Here is a 26958-nt window from a genome sequence, read left to right as displayed (position 1 = left end):
AATAGAAAGGCATGGAGGTTTGGTGTAGGGCAGGGTAGATGTCAGTGAGCGGTCAGTTCCTGGTGGGACCATTTATATCCAGCCTGGGTGGAGAAGCGGGCAGACCTCTGGGTGGATTTTCTGATCAGTGTGGACAGGACTATAGGAGAGGGGGAGCAGAGAGGAGCCATGCAGTACCAGCACTCCAGCTCCTCTGCCATGGGGCTCAGTGTGCCCTTCTATGCACCCACCCCTCTACAGGCAGTGCACCCCACACCCTTCTACATCGATGACATCCTTGGGAGGAATGCAGCTTCTAATGGGACATCTGCCATGACAGCGCCCACTCTGCCATCTCCTAATTCATCCTTCACCAGCCTGGTGGCCACCTACAGGACCCCCATCTACGAACCTACCCCCATCCACCCTGCCTTCACCCACCCTGCAGCCCTGGCCGCTTCTTATGGCAGCAGCAGTTTCCAGGGCCCCCTCTACCCTTTCCCCAGACCCATGGGGGAGTATGCCCATGCCCTCATCAGACATGACACTCTGGGTAAGTTTCATGTTACTTGCTTGTCTATGATCTGTGTGTGTATGAAGGGTCTTATGGTCCATGGTATTATGGTCAGATTGTAGGCCATCACAGGCCTGCCAGAAATGATTCCATAAATGATCAAGTTCCTCTCCCATTATGAAAAACCGATCTATAGTCCACAACCCAACCCATCGATATGCCACTCTTGGGGAAGCAGATTGATATTGATAGTTGGAAGATACATTAGATGATCATTACGTTTCCGCCATGCAATCTTATAATCGGATCGATCACATTCATAACCAAAACATCTCAGTGCTGCCGATTGATTCGTTTTACATTCTGGCTGATCGAGTCAGTTTGATCGAATCCGATCTGGATTGGAAGGGAAGTTATGCTCGGTCGATTGTTTCCCAATTGGATCGTTTTTGGCTGATTCACATATGGATCAGATAATTATGGAATCAAAGTGTGTATGGTGAAATCAAAGTGTTTATGGCTACAATTAGACTGACCATATAATATACATCTGATTGTACAATTCCTTTAGATCTACTATCAGCTGTGCAGTGCAAGCGACTGCCTGATTGGATACAATTGAGATGGATTGCTTAGGTTTGTCCTCATGTTACATTGGTGATTGTACAATCCAATTGTGTAATGTATGTCCAGGTTTCTTGTTGTAACTAGCTCCCTCAGTACTACTATAGATCACTTGAAGGAATTGAAATCTGCCTCTGTGGCTGTTTTGATTTGTACTCAGATCTTTCAGACTGAACTCAGAGTAACCACAAAGAGCTTCTCATCACTCAGGAGGAACACAAGCAGGTTTATTTCATACCAACCGAGCTGATCTAATCTTCACTTTGAAGATGACAACCAAATCGGAACTAAAAAAAAGTAACAACCCAAATCTGATACATTAAAAGTAGGTCATGTTCTCTGTGTGCACCCTGCTGTGACAGCATCCGACACCATGCATCTCCTGTGCGATCACTGGGGATTGGATGTAGATTGCTGCTGTGTGTGGAAGGGTCGGGCCTACTTGATTCATAGAGATTTAATAAGTTGATGCAGAGTCCAGTCACAGTCAAAAAGCAGATGCCACTGATCTCTGCAATGGGATGTTATAGGTGTCTTCACTTTACACTGCTCTGCAATGGGATGTTATAGGTGTCTGCAGTTTACACTGCTCTGCAATGGGGTGTTATAGGTGTCTTCACTTTACACTGCTCTGCAATGGGGTGTTATAGGTGTCTGCACTTTACACTGCTCTGCAATGGGGTGTTGTAGGTGTCTGCACTTTACACTGCTCTGCAATGGGGTGTTATAGGTGTCTTCACTTTACACTGCTCTGCAATGGGATGTTATAGGTGACTGCACTTTACACTGCTCTGCAATGGGGTGTTGTAGGTGTCTGCACTTTACACTGCTCTGCAATGGGGTGTTGTAGGTGTCTGCACTTTACACTGCTCTGCAATGGGGTGTTGTAGGTGTCTGCACTTTACACTGCTCTGCAATGGGGTGTTGTAGGTGTCTGCACTTTACACTGCTCTGCAATGGGGTGTTGTAGGTGTCTGCACTTTACACTGCTCTGCAATGGGGTGTTGTAGGTGTCTGCACTTTACACTGCTCTGCAATGGGGTGTTGTAGGTGTCTGCACTTTACACTGCTCTGCAATGGGGTGTTGTAGGTGTCTGCACTTTACACTGCTCTGCAATGGGGTGTTGTAGGTGTTTGCACTTTACACTGCTCTGCAATGGGGTGTTCTAGGTGTCTGCACTTTGCACTGTTTTTGTTTTTAAATAGTTATAGTAGATATAAGAGATTATTTTATTGACTCCCTGATTAGTAGAAAATGTTCTCTTAGTTTAATAATTTATAGCTATGTTCACTTAGAATACCCAATCAATTATATATATAAAAAGCTAAACTATTGACTTATCCTTGCACACGATTGGATGATTGAAACCTATCCTATTTAAAACATTTTCTGTTTCTTTGGTACATCAACCCCAACTAGGTGTAAAACAATTTTCAGGAAACTTTGGTTCAAACCCAGATCTCCCATGGCCACTGAAGGCCCCCATCCTGAAATAGACACTATTTGCATTTTAAATGTTGTTTAAAGGAAACATATGTACAGGTTTGTGTCAAAAACAATCTTCCTTCCTTTCTTTCTTTATTTTTCTTTCTTGCTTTTTTTTTTTTTTTCTTTCTCATTATCTGACTTTCTTTCTACATAAAAAACAAAAACCCCAAAAAACCAAAACACCCCCCCCAAAAAAAAAAAAAAAAAAATATATATATATATATATATATATATATATATATATATATATATATATATATATATATATATATATCAAGAAAGAGTGCTATTTCCTATAATATATCTACAACATGTATATGATATAAAATACAAGAGGCACACACACATATATATATATATATATATATATATATATATATATATATATATATATATATATATATACGAAAGGCAAATCCACTTTGCACTGAAAGTACACTTGGAAGTGCAGTCGCTCTAAATCTAAGGGGTAGATCTGAAATGAGGGGAAGCTCTGCTGATTTTATCATCCAATCATGTACAAGCTAAAATGTTTTTTTTTCCTTGCATGCCCCCCCCCCTTGTATCTACAGTGACTTTACTTTCAAGTGCACTTGCAGTGCAAAGTGGATTTTCCTTTAGTAAATAACCCCCATGGCATATATTATAACAATACACATTGGGATGAGTACAGGCTATTTGCTTTGTGAAATGCATATCCAGTCTGCAAAGTCAATGTTAGTAAATAAGGCGAGCCTGTGTTCACGCCATCAAGTTGATAGTAAAAATCCTGTTTTTGAAGGATCTCTCACACATGATTGGGTATCCACGGTGAACACAGGTACATTTTATTTACCAGCATTTGCTTTACGAAGTGAACAGCCTCTTCTACTCCTTTAGTAAAGCATTCTCCCTTCCTTTACTGTTTAGACAGGTGCTCTTTGAGCTCCTAGAATACATGATTTTTAGGTATGCAGGTTAGAAATGGAACCAGAGCAGCTGGATTTCCAGGGACAGTCATCAGAGGCATAGAATGCCCCTGGAAGTAGAAGGATGTCTATTTATAGGTCACATATGTGTGTGATGGGCCAAGTTTTTAGGGTTTTCAGAGACAGTCATGAGATATAGACTGTCCCTAGATGTATGGGTGTCTATAGGTCACATATATGTGTGTGATGGGTCAGGTTTTTAGGGTTTCCAGAGACAGTCATCAGAGGCATAGTCTGTCCCTGGAAGTAGAAGGATGTCTATGTATAGGTGATATATGTGTGTGATGGGCCAGGTTTTTAGGGTTTTCAGAGACAGTCATGAGATATAGACTGTCCCTAGAAGTATGGGTGTCTATAGGTCACATATATGTGTGTGATGGGTCAGGTTTTTAGGGTTTCCAGAGACAGTCATCAGAGGCATAGTCTGTCCCTGGAAGTAGAAGGATGTCTATGTATAGGTCACATATGTGTAGGATGGGCCAGGTTTTTAGGGTTTTCAGAGACAGTCATGAGATATAGACTGTCCCTAGATGTATGGGTGTCTATAGGTCACATATATGTGTGTGATGGGTCAGGTTTTTGGGGTTTCCAGAGACAGTCATCGGAGGCATAGAATGTCCCTGGAAGTAGAAGGATGTCTATGTATAGGTGATATATGTGTGTGATGGGCAAAGTTGTTAGGGTTTTCAGAGACAGTCATGAGAGGCATAGCCTGTCCCTGGAAGTGTGGGTGTCTAGGTCACATATGTGTGATGGGTCAGGGTTGCAGGGATGCTGAGCTGTGTCTGGTTCCTGTGGTCGGTCCCTAGGGGTGAAGCTGAACAAGCAGTGCCTTGGCTATTAGTCGGGGCTGGTCGGAGAGGTGCAGACTGACCCCTTTCCGTTCATACAGGAAACCTTGAGCTCTTGATAGGAGTAAATCTGGCCTCAGAAGCTGTTAAGTGTTTTCCTGGCTGCCTCTTCCTCGGAATTCGTGCACACTGTTGATTATTTTATCGACATCCTCAATACAGACAAATTCAGGAAACACTCGGCTTCTGATAGCCAGGATCCGTTTTTCTGATATTGTTCATTTCCTCTGTGTGGGATGAGACGGTGCAGTGGCTAAAATAACCAGTTGCTTCCTATTTTTCTAAGGGCTGTTTTTTTTTACACAGTTCCAACTGACGCAAGCAGAGCCTTTCACAAGACAGCTGAACTGCCATGGTCAGGCCAGGGGTTAGTCTGCTGCAACTCTGTACAAAGGGCTGCCAACTGCAGTAACCCATAGCAACCAAACCACCATGACTTCTACACAGAGCAGAAGATGAAAGAGATGTGTCATGTACACATAGTTCGCGTTGCCTCTAGCAAACATCTAGAATCCTACTTTAATTTTTAGTCTTGAACTGCAGAATATTCCTTGTTGTCCCTAGTAAATATCTAAAATCCTACTTCAGAGTACTGCAGAATATTACCCCTAGTAAACATCTAGATTCCTACTTTAATTGTTAGGCTTGAACTGCAGAATATTCATTGTTACCCCTAGAAAATATCTAGAATCCTACTTTAAGTTTTAGGCTTGAATTGCAGAATATTGTTGCCCCTAATAAACATCTAGAATCCTACTTTAGGTTTTAGGTTTGAACTGCAGAATATTGTTGCCCCTAGTAAACATCTAGAATCCTAATTTCATTTTTAGGCTTGAACTGCAGAATATTGTTGCCCCTAGTAAACATCTAGGATTTTACTTTAGGTTTTAGGCTTGAACTGCAGAATATTGTTGTCCCTAGTAAACATCTAGAATCCTACTTTAGGTTTTAGGCTTGAACTGCAGAATATTGTTGTCCCTAGTAAACATCTAGAATCCTACTTTAGGTTTTAGGCTTGAACTGCAGAATATTGTTGTCCCTAGTAAACATCTAGAATTTTACTTTAGGTTTTAGGCTTGAACTGCAGAATATTGTTGCCCCCATTAAACATCTAAAATTTTACTTTAGGTTTTAGGCTTGAACTGTAGAATATTGTTGCCCCTAGTAAACATCCTGAATCCTACTATTTTTAGCATTGAACTGCAGAATATGTCTTGTTGCCCTTGGTAAATATCTACAATCCTACTTCAGAGTTCTACTGCAGAATATTCCTTGTTGCCCCTAGTAAACATCTAGGATCCTACTTTATTTTTTAGGCTTGAACTGGAGAATATTTTTGCCCCTAGCAAACATCTAGAATTTTACTTTAGGTTTTAGGCTTGAACTGCAGAAGATTGTTGTCCCTAGTAAACATCTAGAATCCTACTTTAGGTTTTAGGCTTGAACTGTAGAATATTGTTGCCCCTAGTAAACATCCTGAATCCTACTATTTTTAGCCTTGAACTGCAGAATATGTCTTGTTGCCCTTAGTAAATATCTACAATCCTACTTCAGAGTTCTACTGCAGAATATTCCTTGTTGCCCCTAGTAAACATCTAGGATCCTACTTTATTTTTTAGGCTTGAACTGGAGAATATTTTTGCCCCTAGCAAACATCTAGAATCCTACTTTAATTTTTAAGCTTGAACGGCAGAATATTCCTTGTTGCCCCTAGTAAACATCTAGGATCCTACTTTATTTTTTAGGCTTGAACTGGAGAATATTTTTGCCCCTAGCAAACATCTAGAATCCTACTTTAATTTTTAAGCTTGAACGGCAGAATATTCCTTGTTGCCCCTAGTAAACATCTAGAATCCTACGTTAATTTGTTGGCCCTAGCAACGATGCAGTATCCTAGTTGACCTTTTTAAAACTGAACTGCAAAATGTTTTATGTACTGAATCCTTACATTTTCATACATGAGCTGCAGAATACTGTCAAGACAAGCAAACATCCAGACTCCTACTCTATTTTCTATTAAAGTGCAGAATAGGGACTATCCAGGGTCTAAGTTTCATTTTTATGTTCATAACGCATAATAAAAAAACGGTTAGAAGACTGCTGGTTGATAGAGACATTAAGGGCCAGCTCACAACACAAGCAGTGCAGTGCTTTTTTTCTGCATCAAAAAGCATGGAAAGTAGGTTATATGGGTTCCAATGGCATAGTACACACTAGCACAGTGCGTTCCAGTGCTTTTCAGTTCCATAAAAAAGTACAACATACTTCTTTATTTCTGCATGCACAGAACTGTACTGAAACATAGTAAAAAGCATAAAAAGCATCCAGTAAAGTGGAAAAAATAAATACATAAAACAGGGAAAAAAAGCATCTGGAAATGCATAAAAAAAGCGTATGCAACTGGAACGGAACCGTAGGACTTTTTTGGTGATATGAACTGGCCCTAAGCTCACAAGCTGCTATTTTAGCCACGTGACTATCATTTTTAAATTGCATTGGACTCAACTGAAAATAACTGTCATTTAAAAGAAAACAAGTTTTTTATCCTTTGTGGATTTTAAAAGCCGGTTTTACCTATAGCGGTCTCACCTCTAGATTCTGAGAAATGTGGGGAATTGTTGGGCAAGGCTTACTCTTCTTGCTAATGATTTCATAAATTCCTGCATCCTTAATAGCACATAGGTGAAACACTATAGCAGCCACCTCCAATCTTGGGGGTCTGCGCAAAAGATTTTCAGCAAGATAGTAAAAAATAGTTGACTTTATTCTTTCATTTACTTTTATAGATATAGATCTAAAATGGATATGTATGTATTTATTATAACAAGATTGGTTGTTATGCATGTGTATAATTGAAGTAGATTTACCAAAGGAATAGGGGATGTTCACTTTAGAAAGTGGACGTTCACATGGCAAAACCAATCTTTTAACTTAAATAGGGTGAAACTAGGTTTACTTTGAAAACACCATCATGTATGTGTAAGGACACATTTCAGAAACATATTTTTGCTTACACCTCGTTGGATAATTAAGGTGAACACAGCCCTATATATATATATATATATATATATATATATATATATATATATATATATATATATATATATATATTTTTTTTTTTTTTTTTTTTTTTTTTTGCAAAGTGAACATTTTTTTTAATGGAATTCTCTATTGCATTGGTAAATCGCCCCTTTATATTTCATGTTTGTAATAGCTGTAGCACCATGTAATAAGATGCATTCATGCATGCATGCATTTTTTAAATATCTTAACTAATTAGTAAGCATACAACAAATTCACTTTATATAAAAGAGGTGCAGATATTCTTAAATCTGTAAATAGATACAGTACCTGCACAGAATATGAAACTTCTGTCAGGTATATTACTTTCAGATTCTTGTTCTGTTAACTGCCATTCCAGGCTATATATTATTATTACAAGTGACAGTTGACAACATTCTCTCCAGTAACTGATCAGGAAGTCATCTGTGTTTTGGAAATCGTCACTCCCCACTGTAGTATAGTTTCTGATTCAGGTCTGAAAAGCTTTTGAAAGTTTTGTATAGTCATATATGGATGTTATAAAGAAGCAGTATATGAACCTTAAAATCGTAGGGGCTCTATAGACATACATTCAAGTATTGAAGGTTTAATATCTTATTTATAGCTACAGCGTTTATACTATTACACTATTACATGTTGACAATGGCATTTTTGTTATATTTTATGATGAGGAAGACAACACTGCTGGTAGATCACAGGGAAACTGACTGGTCATTGTCTGCCATAGTTCTCCCAAGAACCTGATTGTATTATTCAGTCTCAATGTTGGCAATCGATGTTTTTTCAGACTTATTAATCCATTCATAACAAGCCTAGAACAGTACAGGATGACATGAGTTGTAAAAGCTCTATGACAATCTGATAGAGATCAGGAAATACAGTCACGGAAGTGTGGACACCCTCTCACTTGTTACAATCTTACAGATCAGGCGATAGAACTACAAGCACCAGCATGCCTTGTCAGGCCCAAGAGGCTTAAAAGGCTGCATGCACACTGGGCTTAAAAAAACAAAAAAACAAAGCCAGTTCCATTGGCAAAAAAATGCTCCTATCGAGTGTTTTTTTTTATACACAGATCAGTTGAGTTTAGCGTTTTTTCTGCCAGAAAGCTCCAATCAAAAATGCCTTTTAACACTGAGCTCAAAATATACCTCTAATGTGCATGGACCAATAGGATATCATTAAGGCTCAATGCACATTGGCATTGTTTTGTGTTCTGCCTGTAGAAGCAACTCAATGTTATTCTATGTGTCCATGTACATTAGGACGTAGAGGCATATTTTAAGATCAACCTTTAGAGGCAGGGAAAAAAAAAACCTTCGTTTCGTTTCGTGTTTCTGATTGGTGCTTACTGGCAGAGAAAACGTAAAAAAAAAAGTCCAAACTTTGTACAAAAAATGCTCTATATGAGCGTTTTTTACTCCAAAGAGAACAGACGTTTTTTTTAAGCCCAGTGTGCATGGAGCCTGAGCTGCTTCTACAGGCAAAACACAAAACTCCTATAGAAGCAGCCATCATGTCTACATAGCACCATATATCTTGCAGCAGCTAACTGATATGTGGCATGCTGATACATGTAGTTCATCTGGAGTTGAATGAGATGCAACTCATAAAATAAAACTAATATTTAATCACAGGGTGATACAGTAAGATCAGAGCAGCTCCTCTAAAATACAAGAGGACTTTGATAAACTGGTTTAGATAATAGTTTTTTTTAGATAGTTTATAGATGAATATGTAAACGACAACAGAAGATATTAAAAAGTGATTGTGAATGTGTGTGGGTGTGATGGCCAATTCTCCCCAAACATCCAATAGAAAAAAAAGAACTATACTAATGAAAGCAAACAAAGAAGAACATCTCATGCATTTCAGAGTGAACAGTTTCCATAGAATATTTGGAATTAACTATAGGAGTTATATGAATGTTCGTCTAGAATGAACATTCCTTCTGCACTTGTGAATTGTTTTTTTGTTGTTGTTGTTTAAAAAAAAAAAAAATTGATCTTTAAAATACACTATTAAAAGATCTGCTGGACCTAAAGTACTTCCACCGGAGGATGATGAAGGCATTATAGATAATATATTTATAAATGTGTGACTTATTAATATCTATCTATATATCTGTCTCTCTCTATCTATCTATCTATCTATCTATCTATCTATCTATCTATCTATCTATCTATCTATCTATCTATATATATATATAGTTTTCCCCTCTTTTTTTCCTGCGATGACATATATACAAGTCCTGTGACATAGTCTCTGTTGCAATGAACCTCATTAACATACTGGGATTGATTTACTAAGGAAGTTCACTATAGTGTTCATTTTGGAAAGCAAAGGATAGTAAATAAGGCGAACCTGTGTTCAGTTTGATTACTCAATGATGAGTGATATAAGTTTAAAAAGCACAGTTTTTGTTAATAAATGATTGGTTGATAAGGCAACACGGCTTTTTATTTACTAAGCTCGGGGAACATTCACTTTGCTGGATGAACAGTCTCTATTCATTTAGTAAATCAACCCCAGTGTACAGACTTATGTATAGTACAATCCTCTAGTTCTAGGGCTATATACACACTGTACTGTGCACACAGACAACTATGCACATTGATCTACCATAGACTTCTGATTTGTCGGCTATATATTTCCCTATTTCCCCGGTAATTAAAATAAATCCACAGTTGTAATTAAATGGTATTTCCATAACTTAATTATATACCGCAATATAAAACCACACATTTACTACAAAAGTTCTGTTGTCTGTATTTATCTCTTGTGTGCTTATTATTGCCATTGCTCTTTCTAGTGTCCCCGCATTTTCCAAGCAATTTCTTATTTCTATAATCATGGATACAATATCAAGTTCAATATCGATTACTTATTTGTCACTGGTGTAAGCTGTGTGTTTTTTTTCTCCACATTTTCTGATGGCAAAAAATCCCCTAAAGCTAAAATGTTACCATCATCAAAGGCTCTCAAGATGATTGATCAAAACCACTCAATAGGATTTTCAGAAAGTTACAAAATGTATCATTATCAGTAATCTCAGCTGAGGTTTGGTTGAAAGACTGACTTTTTTTTTTACTGCCAGTAAATATACCTTGTTAATTTAGTTTACAGTATATGTAGACAGGAATGTACCTGAACTTGCTGCACTGCTATCATATGTGGATAAGGTGCCTGATGTTCTAATATTGTTTGCAGGTAAACCTCTTTTGTGGAGCCCCTTCATCCAGAGACCCCTGCACAAGAGAAAAGGTGGCCAGGTCCGGTTTTCTAATGACCAAACCATTGAGCTGGAAAAAAAGTTTGAGTCTCAGAAATACTTGTCACCACCAGAGAGGAAGAGGTTGGCCAAGATGCTGCAGCTCAGTGAGAGACAGGTAATGGGAAGGGCAGAGGCTGAAATCCAAAGTGACAATGTTATTGCTGCAGGAGGCCCCCCATACCCTCTGCCCCAAGATGATAATAATGTGGATGCTTAGATCATCTGCCCATGTATTTATAGCCAACCTATTTTACAGGTTTGGGGGAGACTAGCAACTCTGTCATGTTTTTTTTTTTTTTTTGTATTGCTATCTGTTTTCCCTCTAAGCAGTTCCACCCTCTCTATTTGTCCTGGAGTCCATTACCATTGAGTGATGGTAAATCCAAAACTTCACAGTTTTCAATAGAACAAAAAACAGGGGAAATATATGTATGTGTGCATATATATATAAGATACCAAGTCATTTTTACATTTTGAATAAATATTACTTTTTGTTCATCAATCGCCTTGTGTGTGTGTGTGTGTATATATGTATATATATATATATATATATATATATATATAACAAGGCCATTGATGCACAAAAAGTAATATTTATTGAAAATGTAAAAATTACTTGGTATCCAAAGTATTCAAGGTAACAGTTTCGAGCTGAACAGATAGCACCCTTCTTCAAACCAAATACATACAAATGCGAAGGTACAAGACCGAATATATATATGCAATATATCATCTGGAACCAATTAACCAATAAAGCAGTACTAAGTAACTATGACCATTCAATCAATATTATGGTAAAACTAAAAAAAAATTCAGGTGTTGTAAGTTCCCCACACTTCATGAGGATACTATTGGAAGAGCACCTGTTATCGAGAGAAAAATACAAGAAAAAAAAAAAAAAAAAAAAAAAAATATATATATATATATATATATAAAACAACCTAATCATAAAATGGCTACATATTTCATTCCTTAAAACCAGCTACACTTCCAAAAAAATAAATAAATAAATTTCCATTGCATTTTTGAATTTAGAATTTGTAGTGGATAGGGTTATCAGCCATAAACCAATACCTGTTGTCAACACATTGAACCACATTACATACATTTGTAGGCACTGCATTGAACTTATATCATATACTTTTATTCAAAACACACTGCACTGTGCTAGAATGGGAACAGACACTACAGTAAAATCTCGGATTGCAAGTAATGCGGTTTACGAGCATTTCGCGATACGAGCTTTTTAAAAAAAATAAAAAATTCTGACTCGATTTGCGAGCATTGTCTCCCAAGACAAGCAGGATTCAAGCCTCTGGGGTGTGCAGTAACACATGTGGCCAGAGGTGGGGAGGGGCTTCGGAGACGCTTGGAGACACTCGTTTCCCGAGTGTCACCAAGCGCCTCTGAGTATTTCTGAGTGTCCTCGGCGCCCCCCCCACCTCTGGCCACATGTGGTACTACATACACTAGCAGTGGCACTGGAACAAATGATCTGAGTTTCCATTGATTCCTATGTTGAAACTCGCTTTGATATACGAGTGCTTTGGATTTCAAGCATGCTTCTGAAACAAATTATGCTCATAATCCAAGGTACTACTGTATATGTATTATGGTGAACCTCCACACATAAGTTTTGGTGCCTTGGAATGTTTGCATTAAAACAGAACAATGTAAATGAGCCCTAAGTAGTTACATTGGCTGCTATTCTTATTGTTGTTTTGTTATTATATTTACTGTTGTTATTCTTGCTCTTAACAGTATTACTTCAAAGATACTGTATATGTGTGTGTGTGTGTGTATATATATATATATATATAACTATGTGTCATTTTAAAGATTATTATTAGCACTAATACATGGTAATTAAAGAGTTATCACAAATGATTAGGCAATTAGGATGCTACTTGCACATTTCCTCTTCTCATCTTATCACTGCCCTGAACCAGTTCATTGTGGTTGGTTTACGAAAACAGTAAAAAGGCTGTTCAAAGCAACGAGTATGTTCACTTTTAAAGGGTATATTCAGGTTGTTTGGTAAGTAAGCTGGGTTCAGTTGGAATGATGTCCAATCAGATGCAAGGAAAAAGAAAAAAAGGATTGATGCTTGCATGTGATTGGTAGATTCTTCACTGTTTTCACTAAATGAAGAGAATATGCCCTTTCCAATGTGTAAATACACTATGCAAAGTGAACAGTTTTTTTTTATTTCTTTAGTAAATTAAACTCATTGCTGTCTTACACAATCGTGGTTCTATTTACACTTTGCTTTGTTGATTCACTCTATGGGGTTGATTTACTAAAGGAGTCGAGTCTGATCTGATTGCAAATTAATATTCATTAACCTTAGCAAATAGGCTGAAGCTGTTTTCACAAGCGCAAGAAAAATAATACGTTTTTGTTTTTTAAATTTCCCCTGCACTCCAGTAAGGTGTTTCAAGGGAAACCAGCATCATCGTATTCAGTAAGCTATGTGAACAGTGTCTAGCCCTTTAGTAAATCAACCTCACTGCCTCAGTTGTTCACTAGCACACAGGAGGCGGCGCGTTCTGAAGCATGAATCTATTTCATTAAAATGCATATTGCTCCATTTCTGTGCTGATAACAATCTCCTCTCCCTCCTCTGCAGGTGAAGACCTGGTTCCAGAACCGCAGAGCCAAATGGAGGCGGCTTAAACAGGTACATCAAATACATTGGTTTCTATAGTGGTTACAATCAACTTATCATTTAATGTGATCATCCATTCCTGCTTGTATGCCCAAGTCATTTGGGTGGCTATGTAAACTCTTCAACTTGATTAGAAAAGCAAACAGTGCCTTAAGTGAATCGGGGACCTGCTCAGGCAGAAATAATGCTAAAAGCTTCTAAGCAGGAGCAGATAGATGGCTCAGGCTACTATTCTCCCATAGCGGCTATTAAAACCGCCACTAATTGTTGTGTCAAGCCATATGCTGCTCATCTTATTAGCCTGCACCTAAAGCAATCCTGTTAATGACCTGTCTGAATCAAACCTGTGTTTTCACAAACTACGCGTAGTCCCGCATGTAAGTTTGTTCTAATTACACCCATGTAGCTAAGTAGGTGCTAGACTTAACAAATTCACACTCAGATGTCTATTGATAGTCTAGACCAGCCTTACTCAACCTTCTTATCCCAGAGGAACCCTAAAATAACTTTCAAGTTTCAGGGAAGCTCTGCTAAAACAAGTGCATTCGGGGGTCATTGGAAAAAATGGCTCTTATGCCGCGTACACACAACCGGACTTTCCGGCAGACTAGGTCCGACGGTCTTCCCAACGGACTTTCGGCAGAGTTCTGACGGACTTTCTGAACGAACGGGCTTGGACAAATACAATCACACCAAAGTCTGACGGATTCGAACATGATGAGGTACGACCGGACTAGAACAAGGAAGTTCATAACCAGTAGCCAATAGCTGCCCTAGCGTCGGTTTTTGTCCGTCGGACTAGCATACAGACTAAAGGATTATTTGACCGGACTTGAGTCCGTCGGAAAAATTTGAAACATGTTCTAAATCTAAAGTCCGTCTTTTTCGACAGCAAAGGTCCGATGAAGCCCACACAGGATCAAATTGTCCGGCGGATTGGTTCCGCTGGACCTTTGCTCTCAAAGTCCAGCCGTGTGTACACAGCATTACAGTGGTGGTCAAAATGCCATCCTTACATACAGTTAAAAAGATCACTGGTGTCATTCTGCTGGCTCTGCCAAGTAGCATTCAGCCTGCTGGGTTGAACGAAAAAAAAATTACTAGTGCGTACCAAACTTTAGACTTCCATTTAACGCTGGATGAGAATGAGGGGTCTAGACCAAAGCTGAGTACTCTGCTGCACCACAGAACTACAAGTAGCAGCATGAACAGTTGTACTTTTGTCTATAACTACAGGTTTACTGGGGCCGCCGTGCTCATTGTATTTTAGGTATTATGTGGAACATTAATATATGTAAAAGTTCCAACACCTAAGTTGAAATTGAGATATTTTTGTGACCTCTTGCTGTTGTCAGCTACATTTATCAAATGATCTGTACTAAGAACTGTCTGCCACACAGCAACTAATCAGATTAAACCCTAGTACACACTGAGGCCGCGTACACACGCGGGGACTGTTCGCCCAACTTTGTCCGCTGAACAGTGTTTCAGCGGACAGTCCGCTCGTGTGTGGGCTTTCAGCGGACAGTTTCAGCGAACAGTCTGCTGAACAAAGTTTTTCGGAAATTCCGAAAAACTGTCCGCTGAAACAAAGTTTCAGCGAACAGTCCCCTCGTGTGTAGGCTTGTTCATCAAACTAAGTTCCGCGCATGCTCAGAAAGGATTTACACGCCGAAGTTTGCATTGCAGTGTATAGGACGTCGTTTTCTAGTCCCGTCGTACGTGCCGTTCACGTCATCGCGCACGGTTTCAGCAAACTGTTCGTTCGTCGTGTGTGGGCAAGTCCGTCCATGCTAATTTTGAGCGGACTGTTTGCTGAAACTGTTTGACGGACAAAGTTGAGCGAACAGTCCCCGCGTGTGTACGCGGCCTAATAGTTTTTTTTTCATTCAACCCAGTAGGGCTGATCAAAAAAAAACAAAAAGAAAACAGACAGCTGTGCTATTGTGTTCTGACTGTCCCCCCCGCTGGAACACTCTGGTCAGTGCTCTCAGTCATTGGCTGAGAGCACTGATCGGGAGCCGATTGGCAGACCTTTTTCGGTCATGCCCCATCGACAGAAGCTTGCCGAACAGTCGACTTCTGTCTGACCGACTGCAGCACACACGGGTCTAATGTCGGCTGGTTTCTATTGAACCAGCTGATGCTGCCCAACATTCGGCTCATGTGTACTAGGCTTAAACCTTTCTTTAGTTATTTTCAGTATCTATATAGTGACAACATATTATGCAGCATCTTTCAGAGTACATAGTGGCATTTACACCAATCTCTGCCCCCACACTGGGGTTGATTTACCAAAGCTGGAGAGTGCAAAATCTGGTGCAGCTCTGCATGGAAACCAATCAGCTTCCAGGTTTTTTACCCCAAAGCTTAAAGAGGGAGTCCCGCGGATTTTTTTTTTTTTAAGTTAGCAGCTACAAATACTGCAGCTCCTGACTTTTAAAATAAGGACACTTACCTGTCCCAGGTGATATATATGATTCATTGCTTTTGGGCATTACAAGCTATTCGTATTAAACACTCAAATTCATAAGCCCCTTTGTAATCAGCCAACGAAGTCAAACACAGACGACAAAGTGACATTTGGTATTTTTCTTCTGTGGGATTATGACATAGGAAGTCAGCCGTGTTAAAATATCTACTCATCATGATAATGCCGCCAGTTTTGTTAAGTTTGGTAACTTTTAAATATTCACCCATGAATGCCATAAATACTTGTTTTATATAATTCAGCTACCTACCAATTATTGGCTAAGATTCTTTCATCAGATCTGAATGCCCTCATGTTGTGAGGTGCCGCCTATAACCGGAATACATACAGGTTGATTTAAAGTTTTGGTGAAGTGACTGTCCAGTCTGCTTCCTTGTCTTGAATTGTATCTGTTAATATTCTCAGCCCTGAAGGGATAGGCAGTCACTTCTGGCACTTGACGTATAGTCAGTTATAGCCAATTAATCTCTTCCTAATGAAACTCATAGACATTAGTTGGCTTTTACTTATCTTCGACCATTTGCCTACAGTTACCTTGAAAATTTAGCCTATTAATCTTAGGGGAATTTTTCACTCTGACAGAAGACCAACAAAGCATTAAATCTGAAGGTGCTCGAAGATCTGGACATTTGCATTTCTATCAGGCAACAATCTAATGTCTGTTAAGTACCAGGTTCCAGCAGATGCCACCAATAAAGTCTCATATGAGGACTAAAAACTGGTTAGGTTATTGTTTACCCCCTGAAAAGTCAGCACCAAACATATCTGCAGAATGACCCCCCCCCCCCCCCATTGGCCTGCAAACATACCTAAAGGCAGTGGCAGCTGGTGCTCAACATTTTTGGGGGGTGCAAACAAACTGAAAAAAAAAACCATCAATTGCAGCCACTTTGCCCATCAAAGGCAGCCACTGTGCCCATCAAGCGCAGCCACTGTGCCCATCAAGCGCAGCCACTGTGCCCATCAAGCGCAGCCACTGTGCCCATCAAATGCAGCCACTGTACCCATTAATTGCAGCCACTGTGCCATGAAACACAGCCACTGTACCCATCATTTGCTGCCATTGTGCCCATCAATTGCCGCTACTGTGCCCCATCAATTGCTGCCAGTGTGCCTATCAATTGCCGCTACTGTGCCCCATCAAATGCTGCCAGTGTGCATCGCCCGGGAGTTGGGACTTACCTGTCTCGCAGTGGGTCACGGGGGTGTCCTCCACGTCCACGCTCCTTGATGTCTCCGGCTCTCTCTATCTGAAGCGTCCAATCACTGCGCCTGTTGTTTCAACCAATCAGGTGACAGGTAACCAGACCAAAGCACCTGATTGGCTGAGAGGCGGGTCAGAGTTAGGAAAGCAATTTATTTGCTTTCCTAACACAACACTGAGTAAACAGCGAACGTCCAGCATTACACCCGCTGTTTACCATTTTGGAAGCCCATTAGAGCCTACGGCACTAATTAGGATGCCTATTAGAGCCCACGGCTCTAATCAGGCGCCTCCAAAAACAAACAAACAGCTGCTGTAATTCAGGTGCCCGACAAGGGGCCGGACACCCGAATAGGGGGCGGCAGCGGCGACCATAGATAGATAGATAGATAGAATCATACATTGCATGAATCTATCTATGGTGAGAGAGAGGTGACAGGAGAGAGGGGGCAGCGCTCCTGTACCCTTTATGGATGGTAGACAAAATGTAGCACTAAGACCAATTATACAGTGTAAGGTGTACACATAAATGATGAACAATCTAATAAACATTCAATGAGAAAATGAATAATAGAGTCCAACGTAGTGAAATAAGTGAAAAATATGGAAATAAGTCCGGAAACACAAATCAGATCCTGAAAAGGAAATCTTAATAAAAGTCCACAACAATGAAGTGAAAGTCTTCAGATAAATAAATGAAAAAGCTGGTATGTGAAACATCCAAGATGATGAATCCTCTCTAGATGGATAAGAATGAAAACTCTTACCGAGACTGGTGGACACGGATGTCAGCGACACCGAATCATAAAAGCATGGATATTCAGATATATGACTCTCCCAAACGATTAAAGAGACCCGGCATCTCCAATGGTATCTTCAAAGAACCTCATGGGTGTCCACCGAACTGGAGGGGCAGGAAGCCCAATTTTGGGATGTTTCACATACCAGCTTTTTCATTTATTTATCTGAAGAGTTTCACTTCAAGGTTGTGGACTTTTATTAAGTTTTCCTTTTCAGGATCTGAGTTGTGTTCCTGGACCTTTTTCCTTATTTTTCACTTATTTCACTACATTGGACTCTTTTATAAATTTTTTCATTGAATGTTTATTAGATTGTTCATCATTTATGTGTGCATTTTACACTGTATAATTAGTCTTAGCGCTACATTTTGTCTACCTTCCCATTTGACTACTTGCCACATTCTTGTGTAGCAGCTTTTTCACGTTGTTATTTCTTTTTGATATTTGGTAATAGTTTGCGCAGTATTATCCCACATTCCCATTTGCCCTTTATGGATGCACCGCCACTGCCTAAAGGCCAATCCAATTGTGCCTACTAGTCCAACTGCTGGCCAACTTCAACCCCTATGGTCATGATGAAGCTTCATTCACTACAAACAATAATATTAACATGAGAAGTCTGAAGGGTCCAGTTTGTTGGAAATATTCATGCTAAAGCATTACTAGGATTATAAACCATCATTAGTTTAGTTTACATTTGTTAAAATTTCAAGACTGACCAACTTCAGGAATCAATATTTTTTCAGACTTGTCTGACATGAGAATGTAGTCATTATGGTTATGTGGTTATATTGCTTTCTGAAGATACTACATGAGGTTACAAAACGTAATTTTCCACTTGTAAAATAGGCTTTTTGAGGTTTTTGAGAGTCTGGTCAAACAGTGTAACTGGAATGAAAGCACCATGTAGACGTTTCCAAGTATAGTCTGGCATAAACCAAACTGTATTTCCTGTGACTATACAACACTTTCAAGTATGTATGTATGGCCTAAGACCTTGGCAGTATTACACTGCTCTTGGTTACTTATATTTTAGATGAGGTTTGCTAAAAAATGTACTTTAGGTTAGATTTAGGGGTTCATTTACTAAAATTTAAGTATGCAAAATCAGGTGCAGCTCTGTACAGAAACCGATCAGCTTCCAGGTTTTATTGTCAAAGCCTAATTGAACAAGCTGATGAATGTATATCATAGTCTACTAATACCAAACCAAAAATTGGGCAAAGAAATATGCTAAGTACTGTACAACTAAATACAAAAGGCTGTACTTTCATTAGCAGAAATGGCAACTTACTCACCTGATGCTCAGAAAATAGATGGTGCCTGCTTAGCCCCCCTACACCCTTTGTGCACTCACAGTAACGGAGGGTGGGATCTAAAGCCTGGTACACACTATGAGTTTTTTCCATTCAACCCAGCTGGTTGAATGAAATAAAAAACGGTCAGCCCCAGTCGGAGTCGCTGCGTTAGTACAGCAAAATCTCCCACGCTAAGTTGCTGGCTCCCAACCAGAACTTTCCAATCAGCACTCTCAGCCATTGGCTGCTGGTTTTCCAGCATGCTTGTCCGGCAGAAGCCAGTCATACACACGGGCCGAACGTCGTCGGGTTTTATTGAACCAGCCGATGATGCTCAGCATTTTGCCCGTGTGTACGGAGTTTTATTGTTCTGGCTCACAAAGAAGGATTGCACAGACCTCCCATATCCTAAGTGCACAATAAGAGGTGAGAAGGTTACAGCCAAGGGGTGAGGATGCCACAAGTCATCAGAAATCTTTTGAGAGACAGGTTGCTCTTTGCAATTAAAGTGATAGTAAACTCTTGTTTTTTATTTTTACCTACAGGTAAGCTTATAATGGCATTTAGGAAAGAAATAAAATAAATTTCTCCTAAACGTGCACTGTTTAGGAGATACTCTAGCAAGCAGCAGCTGGTGATGTCACCGGCACATGTGATCTGAAGGAACATCATACTTGCGCTGTTCCTTCAGCAGCTGGTGATGTCACCGGCACATGTGATCTGAAGGAACATCATACTTGCGCTGTTCCTTCAGAACTGTGTGCTGCGACCGAGACTCCTGTGCGCATGTGTGGGAGTGACGTCATCGCAGCCAGTCAGATGGCCAGAGTTCCCGAATGCGGAAAGGAAGACCGGGTGAAGATTGAAGCCTCTGCAGCAGTGACAGTGCACCCCTGGAGGGCTTTGTTTTAAGATAAGTCTTTCATAATGTGCTAGTATGAGGTGCATATTAGCACATTATGATATTGTTTTGCAGGTGGAAAGTTTTTTTTTTTTCTTAAAGAGTGTACTACCACTTTAAGCCCAGTAAACACATTTGTAAGCCTAAGCAGCAGTAACCAGAATGGAAAAATTATTGAGAAGGATAAATAAATTCAGTACATACTGGGTGATTGATTTACTAAAGGAGTATAGCATGTTCACTTAGCAAAGGGAATATCCACTTAGCTTAGCAAATACGGTTAAGCTAAGTGAAAATTCACTTTGCCAAAAATACCAAATCTGCTAGGAAAATTGATTAAAAAAAACAGGATTTTGCTTGCATATGATTGGATGACTGAAGTTAGAACAGCTTCACTTCTTTACTAAGCTAAGCAATTGTTTACTTTTGGAGGGGTTGGCTGCACATTTTCTGAGCCTGCCTTATAAAATGATAAATACTTTAATGTCCCATCATTGGAATACTGATCTGCCTTCCTCTACTTAAAGTGAATATGATAGAAATATGGGAACAGCCATAGCCTCCCGTTTTTTGAGGTGCATTTTTCACGACTGTTGGGCTGAATATCAGCTGTTAATATAACTTGGAAATATTTCTCTTCTGCTCGCACAAGGCTAGATCAGGTTTAAGAAATCAAAAGCAAGGAATCTTAAAACAAATAAACCAGACAACTAATGTTATTTTTCTTTCAGCTGTCTGTTACGCTTAATAGAAATGGCCACTGTATTATAATTTGGTTGGCTTAAGAGGTTATACCTTTACCAAAAAAAAAAAAAACACTGCCTATTCAGGTAAGGGGCACCAGTAGATAAAAAGCAAACAGTGAAGCTTTGACTAGAATAGGATAATGCCCCTGCGAAAAGTGTAGGCCATTTATGCAGCTCCAGAAACCTAGCTGAATAATTCCCAAAGATGGCATCATCCTGGCCTGCCTTGTTGCTATGATGTTGCTAAGACACTCCCAGCTGTTACTTCTCACCTCAGTTTTCAAAGGAATGAGCTTACCAATTTTTCATATGTATGTGGTTCACTATGTCCTCCATCAAAGAATCTGTGAGCTCAGAGCTACCAGGCTCTCTCAGACTGGAGAGAGAGAGAGTGCATACAAGAGGATTTTAATCAATGGGGAGTGTCAGCAAAGTCCTAGCAACAAAGAACGATGAGATGATGACAAATCTGTGAGTTTTTGGCCAAGCTTTCAGAGATACATAGATGACATCATACTTGCCTACTGTGTGCAATGGTTTTGCACAGAGCAGCCTCAATCCTTCTCTTCTCAGGTCCCCCACTGGAGCTCCAGACTCCCCCGTGCCAATTGCCCCATAGCAAGCTATGGAGGCACTTGTGTGTGCTCGATCCTGAGCCACCTCTCAACCCCACGCCTGCTCCCTCCTTACTGGCTGTCTCTGAGCCTATGAGAAGGGAGTGAGCCAAGAGAGCCACTGCTGTCATGGACATCGCTGAATCAAGATCTGGCTCAAGTAAGTATTGGGGGGGCTGGGCAGAATGCATTAGGGTAAAAAAAAAACGTTACAACCACTTTATCTTTGGCCAAAGCTGCACCGTTTTTTTATATCTACAGGCACCCCTTATCTTCATAGGCAGTTTTTTGGTAAAGGTGAACTAAGCCTTTAATGATAGGCATGATTGGCTTCTGAGAACGTTTCCACCCCATTGCTGGTAATTTAGTGCAGTGTGAAAGAATGTTAGAAAATAGACTGAAGAATGCTTGTAAGCATAAAATATTATTTGATTTTCAAATAAAAGTGCAATCAACCATGATAGTTGTAAATAAGCTACACCCTTATGTTAATGAATAATGCCCAGTGTGAAAACAATGTACTGCTAGTTTTGAAACTTACTATCACAACACGGATTATAGAGTTTGAGGCAGTAGAGGTTGTGGAGGCTGCAGTTCTTTAAAATGCTAACTGAAATTTCTATTTTAGGAGAACCCTCAGGGAAATAAGAAAGAAGAAACCGAAAGTCTAGAAAATGACTGCGAGGAGGGCCAAGAGAACTGTTTGAGCATTGAGAAGAAAATTAAGGACTCTTCTTTAGATGGTTCTCAGTGTTCTCCCTCCCCTAATTCCCAGGAGAACCTGGAAACAGACATATCAGAGGATTCTGATGAAGAAGTCGACATCGAAGGAGACAAAGGCTATTACAAATGTACCCACTGATATCTTTCTCACCAAGGACCTTTAAACTCAGCTTGCACTTTAACAGGAGCTGGATTCTTCACCCCCTAATCTTACTGTGGGGTAAGGACAAGGGTAGAGTTTGATGTATTGTACAATTAGCTGCAATATAAATAGTGGAGGTAAGGGTCAAGTGTCTATGTCGTACTGTACATTAACCTAAGGGGTTTAATCGTTAGACAGGGCATGTTTTAATAATATACAAGTGCCTATAAATTTTGATAAAAGTAGACTTGAAGACTTTCCACTGGATTTGATAAACTTTTCTAAAGTTTTAAATCAGCCTTAACAGACTGCTATCACTTGGCAAATGTCAACTATAGCGGATGCATATGAAGCAATGGGGTTGATTTACTAAAATGAGAGAGTGCAAAATCAGGTCCAGCTGTGCATGGTAGCCAATCAGCTTTTAACTTCAGCTTGTTCAGTTAAACTTTGACAATTAAACCTGGAAGCTGATTGGTTTCTATGCAGAGCTGCACAAGATTTTGCACTCTCCAGTTTTAGTAAATCAGTCCCATTGCACCAAGCAATAATAAAGCATGTTAGGTTTACCACAACTAATACTAGGTTAGCCCATCAGCATAACCTGGTATAATATATACGTGAAGTGATATTTGACATGTTTGATACACACATTTTTTTTTTATTGAATAATGAATCAATTCATACTAGGAATTGCATTTTACAAATCATATTTTCATGATTTGGACTTTGCGAACTAGAAAAAAAATCTCTGGGTTTGACTTCTCTGTAGCTAAAAACCAAAGTAAAATGACCGTTTTCCAAAGCAGAACCAGTAACCACAGTTTTTGAGTAAACATGGAACAACAAGTTTTGGTGTTTTGTGTAGTATACTACTGTGCTTTCAGTTTAGGCTTGGGTCACAAAAAAATAATGCAAACTGCAGTGGAATGCACAAATGTGCCTTTTGAATGCTTTACAATGCATTTTTTAGATATTTAATTTAGGTTGATTTGTATGGTGAAATGCAGTTCAAGTACCAAAATTAAAGTATATAGGACCTTTTTTTTTATTCCAAAGCATTACAATGCAATGCATTGGTAGGACATTGGAACCATGGCCTGCTGAAGACAAAATAATTTCTCTTGTCCGTGCGTCCTGGCAAATGCATCAAAATGCTTGACAGTGAATCCTACACGGACAAGTCCTTAGCAAAGGCAGCTCTCTGGGTCTCTGATTATTTCACATAACATGGTGCTTTATGGTAAATGTATACATTGTAATTTTCATAAAAAGGTTTTGATTCAGTTAAAACATTTCCTGCTCCAGATCTCTTCTATATCTTCCCTACACTATTATTTCAATATCAGTCTACGTGATAATAGCCACCATAACCTTATAATGGCTTACTGTGTGAGCTCAAGGAGTTTGACAGATGTAAATTGGACAAAATTATTTTATTGTTTACCATTTATAATGTCAATTATTGCATATTTATATATGCATTCTTTTTATGTGGTAGGCAGTCATAATTTGACTATGAGTTGGATCTGCATAATTTAATGTTGGGATGGGAATCTTTTTTTAGTAGAGCTGTGGGGCTGATTTAGAGAAGCCATTTTCACACTAGTAAAGCGATGGACCTGACTTTTTAAGGGTGAGATATGGCAAAATGGCAAAAGTGAAAAAACAAAACAAAACAGAACTTCTTCACATGATTGTATGCTCAATGTGAACACAGGTGCTCTTTATTTTATTTTGTCTAATTTTACAATTTCAAAAATGTGACTTTCGAAAATCGGGCACAGTTTGCGTTTCTTCAAACGCCAAATCATGCACAAGAAAACTAAAGTAACTATGTTTTCTTATGCATGATTTTAGTAGAGGAGGGGGTGGAGGATCTTAATTTTACCTTGTAGAAAGGTGTACACCTAACATTTTCAGTATTCCTTTAACCTGTTTGCAGATCTGAAGTTAAATTGACATCTTTTGGTAAAACCACATAAAAACTGGAAATCAAAGCTGCCTACTGCCTACAAAAACATCCATCTAACATCGATAAATAGTGCTGTATCAGTTCTTAATAACAGTAACCTATAGCAACCAATCAGAGATCACTTTGCTGAAGTTAGACCAGATAAAGATTAGTTTTGGTTAGATGTTAATGGTCATTGTCTTTAACAATTAGCATTCTTCATGGAATTTGGCCAGTGGTGCATTATTTTCTATGCACTGGTGTATGTATATTTGTATATATATGTTTATTCATGTCCAGATCTCAAAGAAAAACTGTTTTGAATGTAAGTTAACCTGAATCCAAAATATATTTGACCAGAAAGTTTACTGTTTTTATATTGTATATATGTAATTTATATATGTTTTGTACATGTTCTGTAATTGTATACCTCACGTTGTTTATATGACTTGTACATATACTTTTCCTAAAACAATGAAAATATATTTAATTTTTTTTGGCTAAACCAGTGGAATAAAAAGGAAAATTGAAAATAAACTTTGTTGTAGATTTGAATTTTTAAGTAAAAAGGACCTTGAGAATAGCTACAAATTTTATACAAGATAACACAAAGGGGGTTTTCAACAGAAGAACGGAAGAAGGTAATGAGAAAAAAAACAACACGTAGCTATGAGTCAGAGCAGCTTATATTGATTAATAAGGATTGGGATGCCTTGGTAACATCCAAAAACGGTCAGTCAATGACCTCTCTGTAGTTAATAAAGGTTATCTTATTTCTCTGAAATGACTTGTTTCTGGGAACCAGGCCAGAAAATGGAAAAACATTATCCTATTAAAGTATCTTCGAAACAATTGCTACAGTCTATGTAACTTTAAATTCGTACAATCTATGAGCACTACCGATCAATGTAACAACACTTGATACCTTGTATATGCTGTGCTGTTAGGCTGGCTATACATTATACAATTTTCTTGTACAACTTTCCTTTAGTTTACTAAAACCATATAATATAGACCTACACATGTTCAATTTGTATGCAGTCAGGCAGGCCCTTGCACTACATAGTTGAAGGTAAATCTAAAGGAAATAAAATAAGAAAATTGTATAATGTACTGCCAGCTTTACGTTATACTAAATATATTACTAAAACCAATCTTACTTGTTTTTATTATTTGATAAAGGTAATGCCTTTACACACATCAGATCTATTCAACCCTTTCTATTCTAAAAGTTCTGAACAGAAAACAAAAAGTTAGCTGATAGACTTTATATCATATTATACATTTTGACATTTTTCATATTTCATTTGTATGAGATTTTTTTTTCTTAAACACCGAAATATGTTTATGTTTAGGACAGAAAGTAATAGAAAAATGATAATTCTTTTATTTAACAATTTACCGCACATAAGATAGAACATATAAAAGGAACAATTAACTGCACATAAAATAAATAAATATACAATATACAAATATAATATCAGCTGTTAAAGGATGTTTCTATCAATAGTTTTTTTTTTCTTTCAACTGGTACTTAAGGCAAACAACTCTTATGTGACAAACCCCCAAATTTTGTATATCAGGTTAAAAAACTGGGGCTTATTTACTAAAGAAATAACGACTATTCACTTGGTAAAGTGCTTTAGAAAGTATATGTTCACCTTACTTTATAAGGAGAACCGTCACTCTTCAATACTTGTGCAAGTACGGTAATCCTTTTTCTAGTTTTCCATGCACATGATTAACTATACAAAATGATTAAAGTTTCAGTTAATTTGCTAAGCTAGTGAACAGTCACTTTGCTTAATGAACAGTTTATCCCTCTGCCCTATCTAATAGCATAAATCACATTTACTTCATAAATTAATGTTGTTATTGCTGATCTATCTGCAGAGAAATGTTTGGTTTAAAAAAGAAAATGGTGATTTTCTTTACTTTATTTTTCATAATTTTTTATTTTTCAACAAATTCTATTATATTACTATAGTTATGATGCCACTTGTTATATTACTATTGCATTTGCATTTGACAACTAGATTTTTGTTTCTGTTAGTAAATATAGGATGTATGTATAAGAATGCACAGGTTGCCATTATTATTAACAAGGCGGTTTGTAAAATGCTAAAATTCAGGAGCTACAAATACTGAAGCTGCTGACTTAAGAAACAAATACTTACCAGCCCATAGAGTCCAGCGCTGTCCTCCCCGTAGTCAAGTCTTTGCTGGGCTTTAGCATTTTGGTGTTACCATCTTGGATTTGGGAGCCAGCTGTGACTTCCTAATGTCTTACAGTTGGCATCCCACTGTGTGGGCACGAGGCATGGCAGTGCAGTAAGATTGGTCCTGCAGCCTCCTGTCACATGTGATGTGCCTTAGGAGGCTGCAGGTAGTTCAAACCGATGTCATTCTCACCTAGGCAAGGGTTGAAGAACCAGGAATGAGTACCTGTCAAAAAAAGGTACTTACTAGTAACAGAAAAACATAACATCACCATGAATTGTTAATGTCACCACCATTCTCATGCCCCTTTTATTGCAATATACACAGCTGTAGGTTAGGCTGAAAGCACGCAGGTGATTGTTATTTATGCTATTAATCATGCTGTTTGATGTCTAAAAATAAGTGAATGAAAACCATTTTTACAAAGCAATTTGT

At 38.6% G+C, this 26958-nt stretch overlaps 1 protein-coding gene across 1 annotated transcript; it reads left to right on the top strand.

Moving 5' to 3' along the window:
• The first annotated feature begins 19 nt into the window (after positions 1 to 19).
• Positions 20 to 24840, top strand: HHEX (hematopoietically expressed homeobox). The gene is made up of 4 exons (XM_077455215.1): positions 20 to 532; positions 10699 to 10877; positions 13392 to 13442; positions 22113 to 24840. The coding sequence occupies exons 1-4, from the start codon at positions 169 to 171 to the stop codon at positions 22344 to 22346; spliced, it is 828 nt and encodes a 275-aa protein (XP_077311341.1). The 5' UTR covers positions 20 to 168; the 3' UTR covers positions 22347 to 24840.
• The last annotated feature ends 2118 nt before the right edge of the window (positions 24841 to 26958 follow it).

This window comes from Lithobates pipiens, unplaced genomic scaffold (assembly GCF_037356315.1).
Source record: "Lithobates pipiens isolate NorthernLeopardFrog02 unplaced genomic scaffold, aLitPip1_a1.2 Scaffold_25, whole genome shotgun sequence".
Classification (NCBI taxonomy): Eukaryota; Metazoa; Chordata; class Amphibia; order Anura; family Ranidae; genus Lithobates; species Lithobates pipiens.
The sequence above is the reverse complement of the archived record's forward strand: the minus strand, read 5'-3'. Positions and strand labels throughout refer to the sequence as shown.